The 16,541-nt window shown below is 36.4% G+C and overlaps 1 protein-coding gene across 3 annotated transcripts in view; it reads left to right on the forward strand.

The window, feature by feature from the left end:
• The window catches only part of DIAPH3 (diaphanous related formin 3), a 517,788-nt gene that overhangs the window by 396,819 nt on the left and 104,428 nt on the right, over positions 1-16,541 (forward strand). For 2 of the 3 annotated variants that reach the window (XM_030922410.1, XM_030922411.1), the window contains 2 exons: positions 9,723-9,818; positions 10,294-10,353. In XM_030922410.1, the coding sequence (XP_030778270.1) occupies positions 9,723-9,818; positions 10,294-10,353 (156 nt within the window). Of the gene's footprint in view, positions 1-9,722; positions 9,819-10,293; positions 10,380-16,541 lie in introns of those variants that run through there. The other variant, XM_010368580.1, reaches the window with a different exon arrangement.

Genomic DNA, 16,541 nt, shown 5'->3' on the forward strand with positions numbered 1-16,541 from the left:
CTTGAACCTGGGAGGCAGAGGTTGCCATGAGCTAAGATCACACCACTTCACTCCAGCCTGGGTGACAGAGCAGTCTTCAAAAAATAATACTAATATAGGCTGGGAGCGGTGGCTCACACTTGTAATCCCAGCACTCTGGGAGTCTCAGGCAGACAGATCACGAGGAGATTGAGATTGAGACCATCCTGGCTAACATGGTGAAACCCCATCTCTACTAAAAATACAAAAAATTGGCCTGCCACGGTGGCGTGCGCCTATAGTCCCAGCTACTCAAGAGGCTGAGACCGAAGAATTGCTTGAACCCGGGAGGCGGAGTTTCTAGTGAGTTGAGATTGCACCACTGCACTCCAGCCTGGGCAACAGAGCAAGACTTTGCCTCTAAATAAATAATAATAATAATTATATATATAGTTGTTTGACTTTAGGAAAGTATGTCCCGGAGACAATGGGGAGTAAAAGGAGGAGATATAAAACACACACAAAGTAAACACAACAGAAAATGGTCACAGGTTGATAATAGTCATTTCCTCTTAAAAGCACCTTTTCCTATTAGTTTGCCTTGTGCATTAGCCTCAGCTCTCCTTTCTTGTCACTACACACTGTCTCCCTAAGAGAGCTCAAGCTCACCATAATGTAAGTAAGCAAAATAACAAAGATTCGCTGTTCGTAAGCTCTTGGTCTGTGCCAAGCACTCTACTGAGCATTGTACATGATTTATCTCTTTTAATCCTCCCAATATTTTGTGAAATAGGTGCTGTTTTTCTTGCCCTTTCAACGTTGAGGAGGAATAGATGAGGGTTTTAGAGACTAAGTAATATGCCCAGTAACACTGATTGTTAGTTGGGGAGCCATTGGTTTGAATCCAAATGTATGAATTCAAAACTTGTGTTCTCTACCACTTTACCATGCTTGTACTCTTTTCCATAGTTTCAGGTACGACCTATGCTTCTAAGTTGAATGTATTAGTATAACCAATTCCTCTTTACCAAGTTTTAAACCTGTGACTCTATCAGCCCTGTAGACACCTTGAATCACTTTGTATTTGTATATCTCATGAACATTTCAACTTAACATATCCAAAATTCAACTAGATCCAACTCATTCTACCACCAAACAAAGTCAGTTCTGTACTTGGCAAATGATATCAATATATATACAATTGGCTGAGCCAAATGCCTGGAAATCAACCTTAACTTTATTTCTTTATAATATTTACATCCACGCAGACCAAGATTTCTCTATGTCTCCTCCTTTCTCTTTTCTATTTTCACCACTTCTATAACTTACTTGGGCCCTGCAATCAATCACATTTTGTCTAGATTTAAATCACTAAACATGCCTCTCGGGTTTGTTTTTTGTTTGTTTTTTGCCTTTAGTCTTGTCTCTTCTCAAAATATTCTTTCTGAAGTAGAAATTTGACCATGTTACTTCCTAGCTTAAAATGACTTCATGACTCCTTTAAAGTCTAAACTCCATAGCATGGTATATTCAGCCCTTGGTGAGTCGGCCCTGGCTCTCTCTTCACCTTCACCTCGCAGCATTACCCCTGTTATCTCTTCCTACTCATATTCTTTGCACATTCTTCAAGAACCCTGGCCTTGTACAGCTTTACTGACAGCTTTAGCTGGGTCTTGTCTCTTTTGGCAGCTCTGGCACTCTTAAATCGGTTCTTTAAGTCTCAGGTATTCTGAGTCTTCTGTGACTGCTGTTCCTTCTCTCTCTGTCCCATGCTACGTGCCCAGCACCCTGTACCACATGCTGAATATCTCTGTCATAATATTCATCCTATTGTGTTGTACCATTTTTACCTGTCTTTCTCCCCTTCTCAGAGGTAAGCACCTTTAGGTCAAGAATCAACCTCTTCCTTCACATTCTCTTCCTCAGTCATCTTCTTTCCCTTTCAAGAAAATTTTTGGGCCGGGCGCGGTGGCTCAAGCCTGTAATCCCAGCACTTTGGGAGGCCGAGACGGGCGGATCACGAGGTCAGGAGATCGAGACCATCCTGGCTAACACGGTGAAACCTCGTCTCTACTAAAAATACAAAAACTAGCCGGGCGAGGTGGCGGGCGCCGGTAGTCCCAGCTACTCGGGAGGCTGAGGCAGGAGAATGGCGGGAACCCGGGAGGCGGAGCTTGCAGTGAGCTGAGATCTGGCCACTGCACTCCAGCCCGGGCGACAGAGCGAGACTCCGCCTCAAAAAAAAAAAAAGAAAAAGAAAATTTTTAGCTTTCTGGTATTATCAATGTCTGCAAATTCCTCAATTAAATGTAATAGGCTCATAGCGTGATAAAATATTTTCTCCCTCACTCCTCTCAACCTTCTCCCAACTTCCCAGAGGCAATCACTTTTAATTCTTAGTTATTTCTTCTGATATTTATGTGTTCCCTATTTCTAGATAATAACATAAATTGTTATGTATCAATTTTTTATTCTAGACATTACTGAGTTCCTGATTTAGTTCCCTAATGCCCTCTCACCACTAATCCACCTTGTGTACCCCTCTTCCTTTACCCCATTGTCTTTCATTATAATTATATCACAGCTGATGGTCAACAGAATGGCCAGTGTTTATAATATTGGCAGTATGTAAATATACCTCATTTTCTTTATTTTTCTTCTTTTTTTTAACTTTTAGGTTTTTTGTTTTTTTTTTTTTTTCTTTACCCTAAATTTTAGTAATCCTTGTTTTCTGTCTTAGTTTGTTCCTGCTGTTATAACAAAAACACCTTAGACTGGGTAATTTATAAACAACAGAAATTTATTTCTTGCAATTCTGAAGGCTGGAAAATACAAGATCATGATGCCAGCAAATTCTATGCCTGGTGATGGCTCACTCTCTGCTCCATACATGGTATCTTGCTGCTGCGTCCTCACGTGGTGGGAGGAACTAACAGCTTCCTCGAACTCTTTTATAAGGCCACTAATCCCATTCATGAGATTTCTGCCCTCATGACCTAATCACCTCATAAAGAGCCTACCTTTTTAATACGATTACATTGGAGATCAAGTCTAACATATTCAGACTGCAGCATTTCCTATGGGACAATCTAGGTTTTGCAAATGGTCTGACACAATAGATTTGCTATCAGTTCCATGGCCACTACTCTGTCCCACGGCCCAGTTTCCTCCCATGTGATCTGTGTGATCTAAACTGGCTGCTCTGAGACTGGGACATCCTGGGAATTCCTTTTGCCACTTTGCTTTCTTGTCCCTTGTCCTTTTCTGGATGCCATGTTTTCCTCTTTCTTACTCTTCTACCCCTCTTGTTTTGGTTTTGCAAAAGCACATCTTGCAGTCGCTTTCTAAGACGGCATGTATAGACACTCACATGTTTGAAAAATGTCCATTTCCCATCCTCGTCCAATTAACAACATAATCCTTTCTTCACTGGAAATAATTTCACTTCAGAATTTGGGAACCATTTCTTGCCTATCTTTTGGAATTCAAGGTTGCCATTGAGAAATCCAGTCCTAGTCTTATTTCCTTCTTATGTATTTGACCTGTTTTCATTTGTTTACTTGCTTTCAGCATTCTAGAACTTTTAGGATCTTCTTTGCATCCTTAGTTATCTAAAATTTCAGTGCTGTACCTTGGCTGAAGAAAATGGAATAAGGAAAGAGAGTTCCTACTGGATCACTGACTTTTTTCTCCTGTCCTTTAAATTTAGGTGGTTTCCAAGATGCCACCTCTCCTTATTCAGGCATTTACTTTTCCAAAGTGCTGAATGAGTATTTTTTACAATATGGAAATGACTTCCAAAAATACTACCCACGTTTTTGTCTGAATTTGAGGCCACAATTTCCAGCTGTCTTCTGGAAGTTATCTGGAGGTCCCTGCTAGCACCTTCCATTAACATGTACAAAAGGAAACTCATTATATTTTCCAATCTTTGTTCGCCATCAAAATCAATATTTAAATTTCATATTTTCTTTTCCGCCAGCCATAGGCTGCAGAGATCTCAGACATGTCCGTAGCAGCTCCGCCCTCTTTCGGTTCCTAAGACCTATTGATTCCACTTTAGAAATGTCCTTAACTCTCCCTTCTCCATTTCCTTTGACACAGTGCAATTTTTAAAAATACCATTTACAAATTAAGATGATATGTTATTCAGATATAGAAAAGCTTTGACTTTTGCATTTAGTCTATTTAAGAGTTTTCTCAGCAGGGGAGAAACTATAAATATTTTTAATATAAATTATAGCTGGAGAAATTGAATTCTGCTCTATAAGAAAAACTGACTAATTTTAACTTCTCTGGTCTGTGTTAGAATACTGTAAATATAAATCATTTAAACACCTTACTACATCTCATTTTTTGTTTTTATTCATACTTTTTGCCTTCGTACCTGTTATTCCTTTTGCCAAGAATGTTATTCCCTCTCCAGTCCCTAACATGAGTAACTCCTGCTTATTCTTCAAGGCATCATTCACTAGGAAGCTGTACATCTCCAGTAACTCATATATACACTTTTTTTGCTTATGAGAGCAGAAATGCTTTCGTGTTATACCCTTGGGGCCTAGGTATCTTGGTGCCTGGTAACATCCTGGCACACAGTACCATATGCATGGGTCTTAGGTATCTTTAGTGCCTAGTAACATCCTGGCACACAGTACCATATGCCAGGTGAACATGTGTTGGTTGAATGTTCTAAATGCATTTTTAACATTTGGAAGAACATCTTCTTCATATGTCCCCATATTACACTTTGGTTTATTTCAAGAGTCTGTTTGTACTTCAAGTCAGAGTTTTTCTTAGAAATGATGTTATACCTAATGAAGAACATAATAGAATACACTATAAAAGACTTCCTTCGGCCGTGTGTGTTGACTTATGCCTGTAATCCCAGCACTTTGGGAAGCGTAGGCTGGCAGATCACCTGAGGTCAGGAGTTCGAGACCAGCCTGACCAACATGGTGAAACCCTGTCTTTAGTAAAAATGCAAAAATTAGCTGGGCGTGGTGGTGCACACCTGTAATCCCAGCTACTTGGGAGGCTGAGACTGGAGAATCACTTGAACCCAGGAGACAGAGGTTGCAGTGAGCTGAGGGCATACCACTGCACTCCAGTCTGGGCGACAGAGCAAGACTCCATCTCAGAAAAAAAAAAAAAAAAAAGACTTCCTTCATTTGTAATATATCTAAAGCATTGTTTGAAACATTTAATAATAAGCGGGTATTTCATACACGTCCTATAATTTACGATGGATTTTATCTGTGAATTTGTTTCCCTATATTTTTATGACACTTAGCAATTTACCAAGTGCTTTCATTTGTATTTTCTCATTTGATTCCCTCATTAACCCTAGATAGGTATTGTCTGTATTGCATATGTCAGGAATGATTATGTAAATAATAGTCTAGTGTCTCACAGGTAGTTAGTTGAAAGCTCAGACTAGAATGCAGGTTGTTTTACTTCATTATTATATTCTTCCCCTTATGCATGTGAGAGTGAAGGCCAAAAATAACCATCTGCTCTGGGGGATGACAGCAGGGGTAGAGGTTCCAGGTGGACAGTGATGGACAAGAGAAAGAATGTTTGTAGAGAATCACAGGCAGTTGTCTTTAGCGAAAGAATAGGTTGTGATGGTTCGAAGTAAGAGGTAAGATTGGAAACACAATTGAAATCATTGTTGGGGTAAGAATAAGAGTTTGGACTTTGTCAGAATCCATTTGAGTGAAAAAAAAAAATTAAAAATAAAAATGAAAAAAGGAGTTGGGACTTTATATTGTAAGAGCTGAGATATACTGAAACTTTGTGACCGGGGGAACTGAAGATCATTTCTGCTGTTGGACTTCCTTGTCAGTAATGCATGGGCTGAATTAGGGAGAAACTGGAAGCAATGTGACTAGGCACCTCATGCAGTATTCCAGGTAAAAAATAATTCAGTTCTGTTCTACCAACATAAAGTGTAGTTAGAAAAGGAACAGCAGATTAGTTCAGGAGATAATGGGGAGTTTCAATCTATAATATTTGACAACTAAATAGATGTATGAGACAAGGGAAAAGGAAGAAAGAAAGCTGTGTTGTTTAGAATGGTGGTGGGAATGTACTCCCATCTCTTCCCTAGACCCCTGTTCATCTATGACCTTTATTCTCCTGCATAACCAACCCTTCCAGCTGACCATCTTAGTTAAGTTAGTCAACATATATTTAGCTAATTTAGCCAACATATATTTGTTGAACACTCTCTATGTAATAGTTGCATTTTGCCAGGTGTTGAAGATAAATGAAATCTATAATCCCTGCCTTCAGTGAGCTCATGATTTAGTGGTAGAAACAGTCACATAAACAATGTAACATTGTAAAGAATTTATTGTTATATATATTACAGACCATTGGGACACAGGGGGCACCTAGTTTAGGTCACATGGGTCAGGAAAGGATTCTCAGTTCTCTGTTTTGAAGGAAAGGTAAGAGCTAGCTTGGTGAAGACAGTGAGTCAGATGTTCTGTGTAGACACAATAGCATGTTCAAAGGCATGAAGTACTAAACATGAGACTGTGTAAGTTGCTTTGTGAGCCTAAAGCTGTGAGCCTAAGAACAATGAGATTATTCTAGTGAACCATAATACAGTTATCACACTCTGATAACTTAACATTGGTACAATGTAATTATCTGATATCCAGTTATATTAAAATTTCTCCAGTTATCCCAATAACGTCATGTATAACTTCTTCCAGTTCAGGAGCTAATCAGGGACTCCTCTATACTTAGTTGTCATGTCTCTTTAGTCTCCTTTAATCCAGAATAGTTCTCTAGCCTTTTCTTCTCTCTTTCTCTATTTCTTCCTCTCTTTATCTTTCATGATATTGATACATTTTTAGATCCTAGGCCAATTGTGTCACAGAATGTCCCTCACTTTGGATTTGTATGATTGTTGCCCCACATTCAGATTCAAGTTCAATATTTTTGTGCAAAGTGCTGCACAGATTAAGTTGTGCATCACTTCAGGAGGCAATTGCTATCAGCATATTCCACATTATTGATAATGTCAAATTTGATTATTTGGATAAGGTGGTATCTACCAGATTTCTCTATATCCTGCTCCTCCACATCCTTACACACAATAGTTTTTGAAGCCATTGACGACTCCTGCCTGAATCATTTCTTACTATGTGAATTGTAATGTGGTGAATTTTGTATTTCCCTCATATCTTTGACATCTATTAGCTGACACTTTTCTTTAAAGAGGAACTCTCCTTCCTACATTTTTATTACTATGTTTTTTAGTATCACTATGGATGCATGATTCTTTTTTCCCCAATGTGCAATAATCCCATTCCCATCATTATTTATTTGATATTCAGTTGTCCTAAATTTGGCCAAGGCAATGTTTCAATCTGGCTTCTCTGTCTTTTCAACATATCACTATCTATTTTTGAGCACTGTCTTATTTTCTGTCACAACAATATGTTTCTGACTCATTTCACACTTTTCTTGGCCTCAGTTCTAGAATCAGCCATTTCTGTAAGCATTGTCATTCCTTTTAGGGAGTAATGGTATGTAGAAACCAAGATCTGAGGGAGAGAGAGGTAATTGGAAACCAAGATTTTAGGGCTAGTAATGGTAGCTAGAAACCAAGATCCAAATGCTCATTGATACTACTACAGTGTTACAGGAAAAGGTTTTTTGTTTGTTTGTTTGTTTGTTTTGTTTTTTTAAGCCTTGAGTTTACATTAATACCTATAAATCCAATCCAACCCTTCATGGTTCTTTTTCTTTTTCTCCAATTCCATATTTTCATTTTCTTTCCCACAGTGAGCACATCAGCACATTTACACGTCTGCTCCACCTTTTATACACACACAATAGTCTCAGAATCACTACATCAATACCACTACCAACAACAAATTTAAGAAGAAAGTTCACATTCTCTTTATAGTTTTTTCCCTTAAACTTTATGCCATTAAAGTATTCAAAAGTTACTTGGATTTATTTTTTTCCCCTCCTTTATAATTAATGCTATCCATTTGAAAACATGTTTATTTGATTTCAGTACTAGGATTTTTTTTCAATCTCATGACTGCTTGAAAAAGATTTAAAATTTTAATTTTAGATTTTGAAATGTTTTCTTTTTCTTTTACTACCTTAAATATTTGACATTGCCTGCAGTTTTTAAGGAAAAAATATAGTTGAATTTGAATATAAATTTTCAAATACCTACTTATTTAACTGTCTGAAATATTTAATGTATTTTAGTTAAAATAGCCATCAAATCACTTAGAATTACATTTACTGTAAATTAACAACTTCCAAATATTCTATTTCTCACCCACCTTTTTTGATAACACCTACAAGGTTTAGTACTGTTCTAAAAACATGAAACAGCAGCAGATGGAAAAGTGGCTGATACATATTTATATTTATATATCTGTTTATAAACTGTAAATGAGTATGTTATTTGTATTCTACTGCATTCACTTTTCGTCTTTTCTCTGTAAAGGAATTGTGTATGAAAATGGGAAAAAAAATAAAAAGTTCGAAGGAAAATAGCTTTCCATTATTTTAAATGTAGCAGTATAGCAGCCATACAATTTCATAAAGAATGACTGCAAGTTACCTTGTCCGGTCGGACAAAAAGTCCTTGGTATTTCCTTGAATTTGGTTTGGGCCAGTAATTCCTTTGAAACTTTTTCTCCTGCTTTCTTTGAATAATATTTAACAATGATAACTATAAATACTTATAAATATTACAGGCATAATTTGTTCTTTGTAGAGATAATTGGCTCTATATCCATGTCTTTCGTTAATTATATACAAGATATCACTTTAAAGTAATCTTAATGGAATGCAATCCTTTTTAGAGAGCCTCTTTTGATTTATTTTACATTATAGAAGATAAATTTATACATTCTGTAAAATTTTGTAGTGATTGTTCTGTGTCACCTCAAGTCAGGGGATGATTATCTTCTGATATGAAAAATCAGTTGTTGGAAGCATGTTCACAAAAGTTAGCATGGAAATATAATTTGATAAGTTTAGATAGCAGAATATCAGTAACAACAAAAACGCTCTCCTGGGCCTTGCACGGTGGCTCACGCCTGTAATCCCAGCACTTTGGGAGTCTGAGGCGGGCAGATCACGGGGTCAAGAGATTGAGACCATTCTGACTAACATGGTGAAACCCCATCTCTACTAAAAATATGAAAAATTATCTGGGTGTGGTGGCGGGCACCTGTAGTCCTACTCAGGAGGCTGAGCAGGAGAACAGTGTGAACCTGGGAGGCGGAGCTTGCAGTGAGCAGAGATTGCGCCACTGCACTCCAGCCTGGGCAACAGAGCTAGACTCTGTCTCAAAAAAGAAAAAAAAAAAACACTCTCCTATACCTGGTTGACTTCATAATATAGGATGATGCCTTGAAAATAGCTTATTTCTACAAAGGAAATGTGATTTATGATAACTGAAGACTCAAACATGACTAGAACCACATTCCATTTAAGGTAATTATGCTGTTGGACTATAAAAACAGTGCTCTGAAGTGAATCAGTGGAACTCTGTCCTTTTTAGTGCACAGTAACATAGGCACTAATGAGGCACTTTTCATTAAAAGATAGTTGATTTATGAGAGAGTTAAAGTCCTGCCTTATTTTGAAATTGCTAGCTTAGTCCCGGCGTCTGATCTTTTTTCTCCCTACCATCACCATCACCAGTTTCTGTGGAGCTTTGACATTGCTATGGTAACCCTGAGGGCTGATGGAATTCCCTGCATCTCTTTTCACAGAGGGTGATGAGACAGGAGTGATGGATAATCTGCTGGAGGCCTTGCAGTCCGGGGCTGCCTTCCGCGACAGAAGAAAAAGGACACCGATGCCGAAAGGTGAACCCTATATTTGTTTCATGCTACTTTCTAGGGCACTATCACAGAGAAAGAACCTGTTGTTCTCATTCTTTAAGTCATGTGTCAAGAATGCAGTGCCATGGGCAACAACTGTTCAGAAGTTTCATAAGTTTGCTTAATCCCTTGCACAGACAAATGTCAGAGAGATATGCATTCCAGTTGGCCGATGTCAGTAGCACATTAACAAATCAATGCACTGAACCTAGAAAATCCTGATTAGTGTGACAAGTCTCATCTAAAGAACCATATGTACCTTATCCCAGTGGAGTTTACAGTAGCATAATTAAATGGGAAGTAAAAGTCATAACATTATTGCTTCAAGTATTTCAGGGTATTGAAGCATTACTTTGCTGCCAGAAATACTTAACCTTGGAAAAAAGTATATCTAATACTGTTTTCCTTCTTGAGATGCGTGGACCTCTATATTAAGTTTATTTTATATATTTTTTAACAGATGTTCGGCAGAGTCTCAGTCCAATGTCTCAGAGGCCTGTTCTGAAAGTTTGTAACCATGGTAATAAACCGTATTTATAAATTGCACATTCTTCTTATCTACTTTTATCCTATTGATCTGTGATTTTAGTACACTGCTGTGAAATTCTCAAGTTTCAATATAACTAAAATAGTAAAAATATGTGCATGTACATATTTGCTATGAGACTGTGTACTCGTATTTTTAATCCTTATATTATTGCCTTGAGGTTGTGTCTTAGGTTCTTCTATCAGGTCTTTAGTGAATTTTTTGTTATTATAATTATCTGAAGTTAATGTTCAATCATTGCTGATCAGTGTTATCCAAGGCACTCTTTCTCATAACACTTTTTAAAATAGTGGACTTACTATATGTCAAGATACAATTTGAAGTATTGAATCTGTCATCTGTTTTAATCTCCCACATTCACCAGTGTAGTTAGAAATACCTTAACTGGCATTTTGGCAAAATCATAAAAGTAGATGAGCTTCATGTGGTATTATTGTGGAAGGATGAGATAAAATCACTAAGAAGGTGAATTAACTTAGTCTCTGATATTCATCTAAGATGGACTCCTCTCAAAAATCTCTAACCAGTCCTCCATACCCAACCTCATAGAACTCTCTGCTCTGTTCAGGGTGACATTTCATGTTGATTGGGTTTTATTTGCTTTGGTTCTTTTCCCTCTGTGTTATGGCCTTGGGTCCTGCCTACCTTCCACAGCCAAAACACATTCATTGATTGTTGGTGCTGTTTTTCAGAGTGAGATTGTCACTAATGTTTGCCAGATTTATAAATGTAAAAAAACTTGACAGATTTTGTACGAGTGTTTTGGGTGCAGATGAGTTAAGTAGAATTATTAACATGTGACTGAGAGAAAAACCTGTGCCAATTTCTAGGGAAGCCTAAAATAATTATGAGGTAAATAAGAAAAAGACATGGATGTAATTATCTTTTAATAGGTGTGTGGATCCTTACTGCCGAAGGTAAAGTATATATAGTAGGTGCTTAACAAATGACAGTAAAGGTAAAAATATACTGCAGTCTCTTAAATAGATCTTTTTTGTGTTTTGTCTTGCCTTTCTCTTGTACAGCAATACAAACAGGAAGAGTTGGAATAAGTCAGAGAAGTTCACTGTGAATAATTAAGTAATTCCTAAATTTAGGGTTATGATTTAGAGCCATTGTGACATATTTTACAATGGCAATACCTGTAGAGAGGAGAACTATCCTGATCTTAGGATTATTTTGTATTATCCATGAATAAATGGAAACCCAGAGAGGCTGAAAACTTCCTAAGAGTACAGAGCTGGTTAGTGACACAACTGTGACCAGAATATGGTTCCAATTCCTATTGTATTTCTTTCTTGATTTTGTATATGTACTTCAGTTATTTTTTATTATTATTAACAAGATAATCAACTCAACCCCATTTTAAGTCATTAACAAAGAGCCACAGCCAAACACAATGATTGTGATATGATTAATGATAGGCATATACCATTCTACAGTTAACTTAAAATATATATTTTTAGATACTATTTGGGGCAAAATGAGTTCAGATAACTTTGTACACTGGTCTTGAAGAACTCAGCCTTGTGACTATAATATTAGTAAAGTGTCTGGGATATAATGGCTCAGATGAAATTACTTATAAATTGTGATGTTTCTTATATCTGTTTTATTATATATACAGCAGATGAGCATTGCATTTTTATAAAGCTAATATGTACTGGCTTAAGTTCTAAGGCTGTTGTGATAATTAAGCTAGTAGATTATACAGCAAGCCAAACAAGATATATCAAAAAGTTCAAATTCTCTATTCTAATATAAATGTGATGAGTGCCTACATTTTTAGAAATTATTTTCTATTCATATTTCTGTTGTGTTTTCCCTTCATATTTCTAACCAAGTAGAAAGAAATCCAAATGATCAAATTTATCTTAAGAATTGTGTGTATGTAGATTTATTGGACTAGATGTTGAAAAATGCAGGATTTGGTTAAGGAAAATGTCTTCACTGAAAAAAGTCTAGTGATTGTTTTTACTATGGGATGACATTTTGGAGTTCAGTGTGTAATCTATTTCTAAAAACTACTTTGTTTTCATTGAAAATACTAACCCTACGACTCAACTATGTGATTTGAAATGTAAGATTGAACTTACTTTTTAAATTTGCTTTTATATACTTAAAAGAAAATTGATGTCTAATATTTATATTTTCTACAAGTATATATTGTTGATATTGATCTCATAGCTTATTTTTAAAGACGTAAAAGATTTTCTACAGCTATTTGAAATTCATTTATAGGCTATGTAAAATAATAATAATATTAATAATAAGCTAATGTTGACTGAGATATTTGGCTTACTAAATGCCAAGCACTATGATGAATGTCTTATGCATATTACCCATTTAACCTTCTCAAATATTTATCTCAGAGAGTCAATAGTTTTATCTCCATTTCATAGTTGAAACCAGTCAAGTATTAAGCAGGTCTGATAACTTGTTTAAGGGCATGTAGTCAAATTTTGAATGCATGCCTATCTGACTTCAGAGTCCAAGTTGTTGATTTCTTTGCCATGCCATACTCTTAACATAACTGCTTGAATCCATGTCTAATTCCCTTCCCATCCATGAGCTGATGACTTATGTGCGCACTTTTTTTAGCTTGTAACATAAAGTTGATCAATTGAGACACAGCCTCTCAGAGGTTCTCCAGCCTCTGGTGTGCCTCATCTCTTCTTCCCAAATTTAACCACTAGATAGCACTGTTTTCCTAGTCTGAGGTTTGGATTATGAAAATAATCTAGAATTAATTATGACCACTTTTTATTTCTTTTAATAAAGTCAGTATTAAAACATTTATGTTAATTTTAATAAACCTATGCTCTGTTAGAAATATTATAGAAGACTTGGGTAAAAAATAGATATCCAAAGCCCAAATTTGAGTTTATTAGCTGCAGTTTTAATTTTTTATTGTCTGTGTATCTTTTGCTGTCTATGTATTGTCTGTGCTTTCTTAAATCAAAGCTATAGTCTCAGACTTCTTAGGTTTCTTTTTATATATAGAGAGAGCATCTTTTATCTCAGAATAGAAAAAAAAATCTGCTAAAGTATCCTCCTGGACGTTGGGGCTAAAATGTCCCTATATGTATTTTAGCAAACTGACCTCAGGCATTCTAACTTCAGTGGACTTCAGAAGCAGACGTCTCATGCACTGAATTATCCAGCCTTTGTGCTGCGGTCCAAACGTCTATCAAAAACACTTTGGTTACAAGTTGTACCTGTTCTCTTTTGCTTTGGCTGTAAAGCCACAGGCAGAAATTAAGTATGTGCTAAATCTTTCTTTATTCAGCAAAATTTATTAAGCGGTTGCTAGGCACTTAAGATTTATAGATACCTTCTAAGAATGCACCATCTAGTTGAAAGACAGACTAGTAATAATTGCCCTACTTGTGGTAAATGCCAGGTTAGAGGTAACACAAAAAATTTTGGCAAGGAAGTCAGAAAGTCAGAAAGACTGATCCAGACTTCATGAGGACAGTTTAGAGTTGGCTTCTAGAAAGGATCTGAAATGCAAGCTGAGATTTGAAGGATGAATAGAAATGAGGCCAAAACCCAAGGACAAGAGTGAGCCCAGAAGCAGCAGCAGCAGCAGTAGCATGTATGCACTTTTTCAGGAGGTTCTTTTTGAACCCCAGTCTGAACCTTGTAGAACTGTACATTCTAGTGACACCCTAGTCTTCCCACTTTATAATACACACTGCCCTGAAGATGTTTTTATTCAATGTCTGTCACACTACTCATGAGTTTCATCAGAGTGGAAATAAGGCATAAAGGAGCATATCTGTCTTGTTGACTGCTATAACCCCAATACTTAGCTGGATTGGTATCAGGCATATAAGTGTTTATAAGAATATGTTGAATGAACAGACATGTTTATGTTTATACTTGAATGGAACTATTAATGTATATATTAAGGAGAAAAATCAAATCTCCTAATGTCACCCAAATAAGTGGAATTTGATGTGCCAGTTGCTAAAGTTCCAGCTGTGAACACAGTTAACCGCTTCCCATCTCCTCCCTTTAAGTTATCTATCATCAAAAGGAGATATTTGATTGTTTGGTCTATGCATAGCTTCAAAGAGTTGTTGGATCAGATGTAGGGAAGGTTCGATTTTGATTGGGTTACTCACTTCTTAGAAGTGGAGGGCTACTTATTAAATATCTTTCCCTTAGTCAAGCAAAGTGTGGCAACATTAAAACAAAAGAACGTATTTGTTGATGAGTACAGGACATTATCTATTTTCTTTATTCAACACAGTCCAAACCTAAAGATTTTCTGTAGTCTACAGAAAATAGTAAAATTCCTTCTTTTAAATCAAGATAATTAAAATATTTGTTACTGCATTTTAATAAATATCATACTATGGGGTTTGAGTGTTAAGAAATCAGCTGGCCAGTTGAAAATAAAGTACCAGATGGGGAAGAAGTATATTGCAAGTCTGACACCACGCCAAGAAATTTGGACTGTTGAGGTTTTTGAGCATGAAAATGATAGGTCCCCATAGTTTGTATGGAACTAAAGTGTAAGTGAGAAGGAGGGATTGAAAGGACTTCATGGCAAACTCTGTGCCAATATGAATCAGCTGCTAGGGATGGTGGAAAAGTCAAAGAGGGGAAGAAAAAAAAAGTCAAAAGGAAAGAAGCCCAGCCTAGAGCTCTAGGTTAAGACACCCCCACAGATAATTGCTAACAATTCATAAACAAGTGAGTTAGCTAAAGGAGAATCTTTAAAACAAAAGAATGGCAGGTTAAGGACTGAACCTTAGGAATGGCGTCAGGTGAGTAATGAAGTGAAGGAGGAGCAGAAAAGAGATCAAGAAGTTGGGAGGAATTACGCAGTGGTGGAGCCTATACAATGAAGATTGAAAGAAGACTTTGATTTTCTCATTTGTTTTTCTTTTCTTGTTTTCTTTGTAACCTCTGGTATACCACTGAGTGACTAGTGTTTTTCGGGATACATTTATTCCTACTCTCCTAGGGACTTCCCTTCCTCTGTACACTCTGTAAACTTTCTGTAAAACTTCTGTGACAAAGGCTCCACAGATGTGAATTGTTGAACCATACCTTATGCTGCATCTGCCTGCAGTTTGTTTGCATCCTCATTAGGTGGTTCTCTTTTCATAAGTGGTACAGTGGGATTTTTTTTCCAGTTAAATGGATAGAGAGTAATCAGAAAGAATTCTATAAACTATATGCAATTAAAACCCCTAATGATAAAACTATTTAACTGTGACAAAATAAGATAAAACATAATCAAAATTTTAGGCAAACAAGTATTATGCATTTTTAGAGAGCATCCATAACCTAAACAAAATCTTGCTATATTATCTTTACACTAAATCAATTCTTAATAGCCTTAATTTGGATTTGATTATCTATTTTTACTCTTCCACTTATATATGGCACTTTGAGAGATTTTTATAGAAATAAGATTGTATTGCCTCCAGGCACAGCTGCTCTGCCACTCTAAGATTTGAAGTCAGAGTTAAATGTGAAGCTGGTTAGATATCTTTAAATTAGCATATTTTTCTAAGGGAGGCACACAAGACAGGCTTCGTTGTTGATATATCAAAACTCCATATAGAACCACCTCTCCCCCATCCCCAATCCACTCTATCTTGGATTGCCTTGTTTCTTGACCTACCTTTTCTCAAACAGCAAGAGTTTGTCTTGAGGCAGAATTAGGAAATTTCTAAGGTTTCCATTGGTGTCTACTGACTGGAAACAATGAGGACAACTCTATCGAAGTAGTGAATAAGTGAATGTTGACAACTCTGCCGAAGTAGTAAATGTTGACAACTACCATTTTCATTTATTTTAACTGTATCTTATTTTAAAGTAGAAAGAGCATAAGGAACAATATATTAAAATTACTTGATTTTCTAAATGTCATTGGCCTATTTTCTTGAGAGTATTTTTTGTTCTTTTCCTGATGAACTTGTGCCTGCCAAATAACCTAAGAAAGGGAGCTATTAAAATACTAATTGTTTTTGACACCCTTACACTTGGGCTTTCAAGCAGAATCACATGCTACCTGTAGCTGTCAAAAGACTTAAATGTTTTTTAAGGAGATTTTTCGAGGCCAGGAATGTAAAATAATTTGGATGATTTCACAGTTTATTCAAACATCAGTCTCTTATATTTACCATGTAGTCAAGCAA

The sequence above is a fragment of the Rhinopithecus roxellana genome, chromosome 18 (genome assembly GCF_007565055.1).
Source record: "Rhinopithecus roxellana isolate Shanxi Qingling chromosome 18, ASM756505v1, whole genome shotgun sequence".
Classification (NCBI taxonomy): domain Eukaryota; kingdom Metazoa; phylum Chordata; class Mammalia; order Primates; family Cercopithecidae; genus Rhinopithecus; species Rhinopithecus roxellana.